The sequence below is a fragment of the Brachycentrus maculatus genome, unplaced genomic scaffold (assembly GCF_059751285.1).
Source record: "Brachycentrus maculatus isolate JH-2025_06_01 unplaced genomic scaffold, ASM5975128v1 h1tg000326l, whole genome shotgun sequence".
Classification (NCBI taxonomy): Eukaryota; Metazoa; Arthropoda; class Insecta; order Trichoptera; family Brachycentridae; genus Brachycentrus; species Brachycentrus maculatus.
The window spans coordinates 2,288,682-2,299,937 of record NW_028281075.1 but is presented as its reverse complement, the minus strand read 5'-3'; the positions used below and the strand labels follow the sequence as shown (position 1 = coordinate 2,299,937).

Genomic DNA, 11,256 nt, shown 5'->3' with positions numbered 1-11,256 from the left:
TTTTGTAAAAGTTTATAAAATGTGCCACAAAGAATCAACATTTTTTGAAAAGTTTATCAATTTAATTAGTTTATTAATCTATATTTAAAAATATATTAAAACTTCCCCAACATACCAGATATTTTACATACCTGTATTTTTATATAATTAAACCAAAAAATAATAATAGAAACGCGTCAAAATTTATTTAAAAAATTGACCATTTATCAAAATGATTGATTCCCTGAAAATCACATGATTTGGCAAGAATAAATGTAAATCTATTTGAGAAAAGGTGTCATTTTAGTTCTTAGGGTAATAACAAATGACTAAAATGACCTTTTTTAGAAAGCTTTCTAGTTAAATCCAAACACAATAATCAATTTACCTATACATATACAATTGTCAAAGCATATAGCAATGACAATGTAAAGGTATGTATGGTTACAATAACAAGCAGTCAATGCAGTTGTGTAATTACATTATATATAATCATGCACCATGGATATAGCAGCACCCTTTGCAGCATCTCCACCAGAAGTGAATACTAAAGGAAGATTGTAGTAAGTTTCAACAGCTTTTTGGAGAACAATGTTACGGGACAGGCCGGAACCATTTCCTAAAATTCTGGTTATACCAGCATTAACCAAAATTTCTCTAGCCATCATCGAATTAATGTTTCGAATTAATCCATCACAAAGTCCTTTGAAAACTTGACCCAAGGATAAATTTGATAAATTGATATTAGTAACTGATGCATATCTTTCTGGTGAATGTCGTTCTCCTAGCAAAACTGGATGAACATCTATAGAGGAAGAAGCATTGTCTTCTTTCCCCAGAGAAATGAGTTTCTCCCAAACTTTAGACTGAGGTACGGCAAATCCTAAATCCATAACCCATTGTTGCAGCATCTTCACAAAGGTAGCTAGGGTATTTCCACCATTTAGTGATGCGGCAGTAGCTAAATACTTGCCGTCAAAATATGGAATATATTCTACTGTTTTAAGTGATTTACCGATTTCAGCTACTACGAAACCCAACTGTGCAGATGTAGAGATATTTAAAACAGCATCAGTGTTATTTTCAAGAGTGGCTAAAAAGGAGCATTGAAGATCCCCGAGAGCTGCACTCACTGGAGTACCTTTAGGGATCCCATACCACATTTCATGTAATGATCCGGCAGCTTTACCACTCATAGTAATTTGGGGCAATAAATTTATTGGAAAATTTTCTTTCTCCAATATGTCAATGTTCCATGTATTAGATTCTGTATTAAAATAGCCCCAACTGGCGGCATTCTGGTTTGTCATTATTGGAATGTCCAGATTACACATTATGGCAACTACAAAATCTTGTATGGTTGCGGCCCGGTTAAAAAGTGCTAACTTTTCAGGTTTGTGTTTCGCCATCCAAAGTAGAGTTGCGCAACCGTATCCAGAATAACAGTTTAGATGAGAATCTGGTTTTGTCAAATTGTCCAAGAATTCTTTCTTACAACGGTTATCTTGCCAAGTGTAAAGCGCAGAGACATTGCTCCTACGAGCTTCATATCGTACCAGGGTCCCGTCTTTCTCAATTGCTTCCCAAGCTCTGCAAATATAAAAAAGAGAAATAATAATCAACTTTATGTTTAACAAAATTAAACACTACTCACTACTCTTAACACAACTGAGAAAAAGAAATTGGAAATAAAGTTAGCAAGTTATTTATCTGCATAAATAAATATTTTTGTATTGAAGTTACTTTATAACTTTCTATGAAGTTTTTTTAAAATGTTATTTTACTTAAATAAATGGGGCCGCATTTATTATCATTTATTGCAATGCAATCAGAAATATCAAAAAGCATAAAACATGGGGTTTGATTCTTGGCTGTGAAAGCATATGAAGAAAGAATGACCTTTACCAATTATCTGAAACATTAGACTGCCTTCCTATAATTTAAAATTTATAATTTTAATGTAAAGGTGAAGACTGACCGGAGCATTTCGTTGTAACGTAACTGTTGCGATGCGAGCATTCAAGCAGTCAGTACACCGAGCCGAGTGCTCCATCCATAGTTTCGGATGCTTGGTGATGCTCACCGCTAGCGATGTTATGACGTTATATTACGACTAAATGCTCCGGTCAGTCTCCACCTTAAGACAAATGAGGAAAAAGAAAAAATTCATATTTTACTAATGTTGTATGAATATTTATTATTTATGCCACTTACTTTTTTTCGTCTTCATTCTTCCATAAAAGTACTCCATGCATCTGTCCACACACTCCAATACTAACAACTTGTTTTAGCAATTCTTTGGGTAGTCGGGACACACACCCGTGGACTGCAGAAATTATCTTCGGAACATCCTGTTTATTTCCTTCGCTACCCAAATCGCTTGGAATATTGGCAGCAGTGTCTTTATTTTGTTTAGCAACTATTTCCCGGGTATCAATATCATATACGCAAACTTTTACGGAAGTAGTACCAATATCCATACCAAGAATTAATTTTTTAGCAGCCATTTCTGCAAGAATTCTTCAATACAGCACCTACAGATGACAAACATAATTTTAAAAACAAAATTATACTTTATATACTTATAGTATTTTTTTATAGTTAATATCAGATTTTTTTGTGAACTTTCACCTTTCGAGAATGTTTTAGACAGTGTTTAGACTTGACTATAAAACCGTACAAAAAAATCAGTAGCACATATACTGCTCTTCACAAGGCGATTACCAACGAAAGCCAAATCAAAGATTAAATATATAAACTGATAACACTATGTACTTATAAATACATGACTACATAAAATCATTAAACTTTTATTAATTAAAGTTAAGATACATGAAGTAATAGCTTTGTGAAGATTACCTCGGACTTTCTACCCACAATGAGAATTTTTCAATCCTATTTTATTTCACCTATACGCATTAATTTTTTTTATCACATTCAGTTCATATTAACTGAAAAAACAACAAGCTCAAATATTACATGATAAGCTCCGCTACTAATGCAGAATACTACCACAGACCACCGGTTACTCCACTGGGATCAAAGACTAACTAATTGTAAAACTGTATAATCCCAGCCGCAGACTAATTCATCCCAGCTGAATGAAATTGGCTGAATGCTGAAATAAGAAATTAGCTTGAATCAGCTGAAATTGTTGAAACCATACACACACACACACACACAACACACACACAAACACAAACACACACACACACACACACACACAAAGCAAAGTCACCCACACTGCTTTATTTTTTTTGAATTACCTAACGTCAAAGTGACTGAAATCTAGCTACGGCTTATGCAACACCGCTTATCATGGTTCTACTTAGACTTCAACTTTATAAGTTTTATAGCCTATTCCTACTTGTGAGTGGATTTACTTTTTATGTTTAAAGTTACTGACTGCACCAACTAAAAAATACATAAACGGCGCTGAACGCCGCGGAACGGCGCCCTCGAAAACCAGCGACTGGAAGCGAATTGCGCTCCCCCTGCTGACGACTAGAAGTGAAAAATCAACGCCGAAAAGCCGATGGCCGGAAGTGCATATTTTTGGTTGTTGTTTTTTACTATTTCATTTTTTACTATTTACTATTTCATGTACCTTTAAGCTAATTTTGGATGCTTTGCCAAAAAAAAATTGATAGACCTCAGATTCGTAGGTAAGTTGTTACACACCGCGGGACGGCAGTTGGGCTGCCGTTAGCTGATGCTCTTGCTGATCGAAGGGCTGCCTGTCTTCCATTGATTGTCTCAGCAAAACAATACTCTGAGATACATACCGGTGACATTTCGTGAATTGCCTTATTAAATTAATTTTTAAGGTGGGGACTGATCGGAGCGTTAATTGTAAAGCACCCTTGAGGTGATATCTCACAAAACCAGCAGTATACAAATTGTCCAATAAGAAATAATAATAATGTGTTGACGTCTTTTCGTGGCTGTTCATAGAAACTCTGTCTTTGTTGGGTTTAAAATCAATTTATTCGATGTTATTCAGCCATATATTTTATCTGTGCCCTCACTATTTTTTTTTCTTTAAAGCGAATCATTTGGTTTGCAATAAAAATAGTTTTGCTGATCATTTGCATAAAAATAGGACAAAAGACCATGTGAATAAACAATCTTGGACACATCATCAGCTAATAAAATGGATAATAAAGATCCTAACATGGAGCCTTATGGTGGGGACTGACCGGAGTTATTTCGTTGTAACGACGATACGAATGCTCGCATCGTAACATGTTACGTTACGAAAAAATGACTCCGATCAGTCCCCACCATAACACGTTACGATGCAAGCATTCGTAAAGTCAGTACAGCGAGCCGAGCTCGTTCCGAGTACTTCAACCGATTTTGGACGATCGCCGCGAATGTTACATTACGACGAAATGCTCCGGTTAGTCCCTACCTATATAGAATATCAGATTCTAGTGGAATGAAAGGGAAATTTTTACTTAAAGGTGGGGACTGACCGGAGAATTTCGTCGTAACGTAACATTCGCGGCGAGAATCCGAACATTGGATGGAGTACTTGGACTATATGAATGCTTGCATCGGAACATGTTACGTTACGACGAAATGACTCCCGTCAGACCCCACCATAACACGTTACGATGCTAGCATTCGTATAATCATTACAGTGAGCCGAGCTGCTCGCCGCTCGTTCCAAGTACTCCATCCAAAGTCGGATGCTCGCCGCGAATGCTACGTTTCGACGAAATACTCCGGTTAGTCCCCATCTTAAGACACATTGATTGCATTTGATTCGAGAAATGAAACTTAATCACTGATTCCAAAAATCTTATTTTATCATTCATGGTGTATAGTGAAAATGACGAATTAAATTTCTACAAAAACGTGTGCGCTAATCCTTGGTGAATTCCAAGTGAAAATGATGAATATGAAATATGATAAAAACGTATGTACCTGCTAATCCTTGGTAAATTCCGAAAGCTGAAAACAACCGTGTGCTGACATCCAGAAGATATAGATTATCCATGTCTTGTCTTTGATGTTAAATATGGAAATGTTTTTTTTCTTTCTGTAATACGTGACGTTTTGACAGAACTCGCCAGGGAATATGATGCAGAAATGGTTTAAAAATAGTACTGCGTCTATAGAAATCTTTAGAAGTTCTGGAAAATAATTCTGGTTTTATTTTTTCTAAAGTTACACTTTCCGGTTCTATAACAATACAAAGGTAAAGTAATGTAGTATCTGCAATGTTATGTTGTTAGGTTATGTCAAGTTTTTTTTCTTATTTTTTTGTTATGTTCACCCATATTTACTTAATTAAAAATAAAAACATAAAAGTAAATGTATAAATTAACTTAAAATCAGAATTATTCACAACTAAAATTCGATAACTCTTTCATTTGTATCTCAAAAACTTTTCACGATTTGGTGAAATGTTAAAATTATACCTTTTTAACGATTTTAAATACCTAATCCATTTAACTGATTAAAATACAAAACTGACTCCTAAATATGTGAATAATTAAGACAGTTCAAGTATATATTTTATTTTAATATTGAAAGTATTGTTATTATTTTTATTATTGAAAGTTAATTTATTTTTAGCTCAATATGGATGATAAGATTTCCAACGGAGATGTTTGCGAGGAAGATAAAATAATCACAGGAGAATCTGGTTCGCCATCTTCATTCCTTACAAAATCAGGGAATGTAGCATCAACAAGAACTTACAAAAGTACTCCACTGATGAAGCTGAGAACATATGTTTTAGCTTTAAGACCGTGGTCTCTCAGTGTGAGCTTACTACCAACGCTGTTGGGGTCTGCAGTTGCATTCAAATTTCCTGGCAGCAACGACTTCAGTTGGATTATACTTTTGCTCACACTGTTTACTGTGGTTACTGTGCATTGTGCGGGAAATGTTGTCAACACATACTTCGATTTCGTAAAGGGAATAGATAACCGGAAGTCAGATGACAGGACTCTGGTGGACCACATCTTGACTCTGGACGAAGTGGTTTCCTTAGGAGCCATGTTGTACTGCGCAGGTTGCATCGGCTTCGGCCTTCTCGTTTGGCTGTCTCCAGCTCAGATGGTTCACCTGGCTCTGGTCTACTTCGGGGGTTTATCTTCCAGCTTCCTGTATACGGGAGGGATTGGACTAAAGTACATCGCTCTCGGAGATGTACTGATACTTATCATATTTGGACCTATTTCTGTGCTGTTTGCCTTTCTGTCCCAAACGGGAAGGATACACTGGATTACCATATATTACGCTATTCCACTCGCTCTCAACACTGAGGCTATCCTTCACAGTAACAACACTAGAGACTTGGAGGCGGATCGGAAAGCCGGAATTGTAACTCTGGCCATCCTGATTGGTCACACGGCTTCTCATGTCCTCTATGCATTCTTCCTCTTCACTCCGTATATTTTGTTTATGGTTGTGGCTACAAAATACACATTTTGGTTTATGCTACCCCTTCTTACCCTTCCGAGGGCCTTCCAAATTGAAAAAAACTTTCGAAGATTGGAAACTCTGAAAGATGTTCCCAAACAGACTGCTAAATTGAACATATGCTTTGGCCTTCTCTATATTCTCGCTTGTTGTTGTTCACATACATTACCCTTTTTTACAAAATAGTATGTATGAAATAACATGTGTTATTCTCGATTGTTTTAATTTATTGGAATATATATTGTAGAATTTTTTAAATGAAATTCATGTTTGTTTGTGACAATGTTCTCGCTAGAATTACATAATAACAATTTGTACTTAAATATTGAACAATGAAGTACTTGATAGAGCGGAAAGTCACCTTATGATCATCTATGTTACCTATTTTAAACAGATCATTTTTCACACACCATTTGTCGACAATGAATAAAATTTTATATTACATTTTTCATGAAACAAATACAATAAAGGAAATTGTTTGCACTTAGCGCAAATAAATTCCTTGATAAAGTGATTGACTTATATGTTATTAAATACGTTGCAGTATATGTATGTTGGGTCTTAATTATTGCTGCAGACTATCTTTTCCATAAAAATTGTGCATAAAATAAACGCACAACATATTACAGTGTAAGGATACTTAGCTTATAGCTTATCTTTTTCTTCGTGTGACGATGGCTCTCCCATTCTTGCTTGTGGTAAATAAACAGCCTTGCATTGATCTTCTAGCCTTCATCCGCATTCAATGGTGCACAGGGTACTGCATCACATTAACGGAGTATTATCTTGTCTGCTTATTACATTAAGGTAACGTGATCTGTCCTGCACTTGAGATACCAATCCAATGAATCGTCACTCACATTGTATTGCATTGATAGCTCTAACAAATTTAATGAAAGTGCTATATATAATTAGGTATCTTTATCCATGCCTCCTTTGATAGCAAAAGTAGCATAATTTTAGGTTCTGGCATCAGGAAGTCGACTCGATTGATATATTGATTAATGCTGAACCAACAGTCGAAATTGTCTGCTATTAGCGACAATTTTAATGAAAATTGACACAATGCCATTTCTGAAATACAGTAGGGTCGTTTTATGTTTTATTTACATGAATAACTATTTATATAATTTAAAAACTTGTATAAATAGTTATGCAACTGCTCAAAATCAGTTGCGGAAGGAACACAATGCATGTATAAAATAAAAAAATTACTTGTATGCGACACAGTGTAATTCTGTATTTATGTGACAATATGTATACTTAAAATTACCTATAAAAAGAAATTTTTCCCAAACATTCTACGAAATCCATGATATAGCAGACGTTATGTTTCATTCACAACACTCAATACAATTGCACATACAGGTACAAACACACCTGATTTTGTGAGAGAAGCTAACCGTCTCTTTTAGTTAGTAGTCTCAACTATTTATGTGTGCTTATAGATAAAAACCTGTAATTTTGCACTTAAATTCCAGCTAAGCACGTCCAATAGGAAGTGCATCTATAGCTAATTGCCCATAAGGCCTGTAAGTTACTACAATGGGCATATTAATTATCTAAACATAGGGCAAAGGGGCAAGAAGCGGTGTGCTCGGGAGACGATTGTATCAATATTTTTCCAAGTATCTAACAACTAGCCATAAAATATTTCCTTATTTGTAAAACAAAATTGTAAATGATGATTTTCATGCATTTATAGTAACATCATTAAAAATTTTAAAATATTCTTTAATACGTATTTATTATGTACATTCAAAACATAATCTATGATTTATAAAAGACCCTATTAAGGCTTATTCTGATTCGTTTCTATCAAATTTTTAAGATGAAAGCTAGTAACATTATTATTATTACTTTTTTTTTTTTACCCCTGTCCATACCCAGGTAGTTTATAGGACACTGCACAAGATAGTGATTATGTGAAGGCAGGGGGATCATCCCTGCACTCCAAATTGTTGGATATAGGGGAGGGGAACATGTTTGAAGGGATGGAGATGGCCAGAAGTAAAAGACTTCAGGGTGAAGGACATTTTACTGTATTGGAAAGGAAATAAAAATAGAGAAAAGAGGAAGAATAGTAACTATCAGAAGGGAAAAAGAATAACAGCAATAGCTGGGGTACCCGAGATTACCTACACATACATATACTAGCTCGTATAAATTATATACTGCTAATATCCCTTGAGGATAACAAGGAATATAGGAAGGATTGAACAGATGGGGTTTTTTAATTTTTTTAAAGTAGCATTTGGAAGATGTTTTATTTCATAAATAGTTTTAAGCTAGTATTTATAAGCGTTTATCACAAGTTTCATGAATATACTTTTTACAGTTGAATTTTAATTCCAATTATTTATGTTTTTTTTCTATCATTTTGGGTGATCATTCCACTTTCAACTATTTATCGTTGTTGTGATACCAAACATTATTTTTTTTCTTTTAAATACAAATTAAATATTTTAAATTGAATATCAACCGTCTTTCTTTACACACATACGAACATATTTAATTTTACCATTTAAATGATAAAATAATATTCTTAAAATAGGTTTATCAACAATAGCCAGATGATGTTATTAACATGAAATTATTTTCTGAAGTACAAAAGCGCATATTTATTTTAGAATCGTCTTAATTAATTTAAATGTGCCGGGGTACAAAACAATGAAAGAGCATATTTCTTATTAAATTGTGGTTCATAAAAATTACTTATTTAACTCAAACTAATTTACAAGTACCTTAAAAATAGAAAGGTCAATAATTTTTTTTAAAAATTGAAATTGATGTAATGTTCTTATTGAAATAAACTGTATGTACTATTTCATGCAAGCCATGCTGAGAAAATAAATATAAGTATCCTGAACATGTATGTACAAACATATTAAGATATGCTTTTTTGTGTTGAAAATAACATGAAAAAAGCTTGCATTTGTATGCGATAAACTTTGATTTCATATATTTTGTAAAATATCAGTCACCAGTATTTGACCCTTACTGGTCCAATGTTGAATCTCATTCGACATCGATTTTTTGCTCTTAGGTCCCATGTCGGATGTTATGTGACATTTTTTTCGTCATTAGTATTATCTATTCAAATTCCAAGCTTACATTTTTGTCACTCGTATCTATTAAACAGTATGTGGAGCACAGGACAAAAGATTTTTTTCCAATTGGAATGTAACTCTACCTAGATTTTAATTTTTTAATTTTGGGGGACCGGAAAGGGCTAATTCTTGCAAGAAAGTATTCATTTTCTATTGGTATCTCTTAAGAAAATTCCAAATAGATATTTATACAATGTATAAATAAAATAAAAATACATTCATACTTGGCTTTTTCCTACCTAAAGGAGAAGGATCATTAAAAATGTCATCTCTGATGAAAATGCTTTATCGTTAATTAATAATAATAAAAACTTAAACAAAAGAAGCATTTATATTCATATTATGAATATTTTAATATAATAGGAATATTTTTTTATTGTATATGAAAATAGTTGTGTTGTCTAAAACTATGTTCAATTTGTGAGATTAAACTTTCCCTTTTGGAAAAGGGGTAATAAATCAATCTAAAATCCTGCCACCTTTGCATATGACAATTGTATTGAAAAGATTGTCATTTTTATTTTTCGGCTAGTTAAAAAAATAATAAAACTGAGTGGTACCATGCATTTACACTTTAGATATGGTCCCAAATTAAATAACATATCACTATAAAATAAGTTTTATATTTAGTTTGTGGAAATATCATCCAAAACTACAAATCCAAATAAATTATAATTGCACTACTGCAAATAAATTATGATTATACTTGTTTTCGACAAAGCATACAATCCATTATTACTATTACAATATGTTGAATTTAACCACAAAATGCACACATTATTGTGTCTTTCTTAACATTGTAAAAAGTTAAATTTTATGTCAGAGCCTTAAAAGTAAATTTGAAAGTTTCTTAATTTTTTTAAAAAACATTATTATAAGTCTCGTTTTACGTATAAATTAATAAATTCTTATTTTTCATAATGTCGTATCCTTTCCCAAAGTGCAATATTTTGATCTAGATTACAATAAAGGTAGGAACAAATTTTAATTGTTCACATTAGCAGTATTATGTACCGTACTATAATATAGTAAAAATGGTACAATGTTTGAGGATTACCCAAAATATAATGGATTCATTTAATTCTTTGGAATATGTTATCTATACGAGGTTGCTATACGAGGCCAATTGTGCTTTTTACCTTTACTGTTTTGTCAAGTACACTTGGTTTCTATTTTATCATCCCCATTCTGGCACAATCAACTATTTTACAAATATATGGTGGCCTTTCTTGACTCTGAAAATGAGACATCAGAACTAATTTTAACACTTTTTCTATGGTTCATATTTTGAGCGTCAATGAAATGCGTACCTTAGCAATCGTTAGATGCTGACTTTGGTCCTGAATTGATCAAATATACATTTAGTAATCCTGACTCCTGTAAAGTCTTCCAATAGTCCCGTCCCACGTACCAAACTCACCTTTGCAATTGCAAGCTTTTCTTAATAATTTTTCTTTGGACGTTAACAAAATAGTAACTTATTAAACATTCATGGGCAGTTCCATATACAGTGAAACCTCTATCTATCGTTCCTCGAATAATCGTTTTCCTGGATGTGTCGTTTATTTCTTCTACCCCGAATTCATTTCATACAAAAATAGATCGCATCGATCGTTTCTATCCAACATTTTACCGCATTCATCGTTTGAATTACGCTACATATTTGATATAATTTGTTTGTTTTTTTGACGTTTTTTTACATTTTCTCAATTTTGTTATATTCGACGAC

The 11,256-nt window shown here is 33.3% G+C and overlaps 2 protein-coding genes across 6 annotated transcripts; one reads left to right on the top strand and one right to left on the bottom strand.

Annotated features, from left to right (window-relative positions):
- LOC148304283 (sedoheptulokinase-like) lies at window positions 1-3,387 on the bottom strand. 5 transcript variants are annotated; one of them, XM_088268627.1, is made up of 4 exons: window positions 3,347-3,387; window positions 2,839-2,930; window positions 2,194-2,513; window positions 1-1,569 (listed from the first exon to the last, which is right to left on the bottom strand). In XM_088268627.1, the coding sequence occupies exons 3-4, from the start codon at window positions 2,484-2,486 to the stop codon at window positions 462-464; spliced, it is 1,401 nt and encodes a 466-aa protein (XP_088124753.1). In that variant the 5' UTR covers window positions 2,487-2,513; window positions 2,839-2,930; window positions 3,347-3,387; the 3' UTR covers window positions 1-461. The 5 variants fall into 5 exon arrangements, with proteins under 5 accessions (XP_088124753.1, XP_088124754.1, XP_088124751.1 ...); XM_088268628.1 differs by lacking the exon at window positions 2,839-2,930 and having other exon boundaries at window positions 3,246-3,381; XM_088268625.1 differs by lacking the exon at window positions 3,347-3,387 and having other exon boundaries at window positions 2,839-3,205.
- A 1,620-nt stretch (window positions 3,388-5,007) lies between these two features.
- Window positions 5,008-6,747, top strand: heix (UbiA prenyltransferase domain-containing heix). Its single transcript, XM_088268591.1, has 2 exons — window positions 5,008-5,185; window positions 5,566-6,747. The coding sequence occupies exon 2, from the start codon at window positions 5,572-5,574 to the stop codon at window positions 6,601-6,603; it is 1,032 nt and encodes a 343-aa protein (XP_088124717.1). The 5' UTR covers window positions 5,008-5,185; window positions 5,566-5,571; the 3' UTR covers window positions 6,604-6,747.
- The last annotated feature ends 4,509 nt before the right edge of the window (window positions 6,748-11,256 follow it).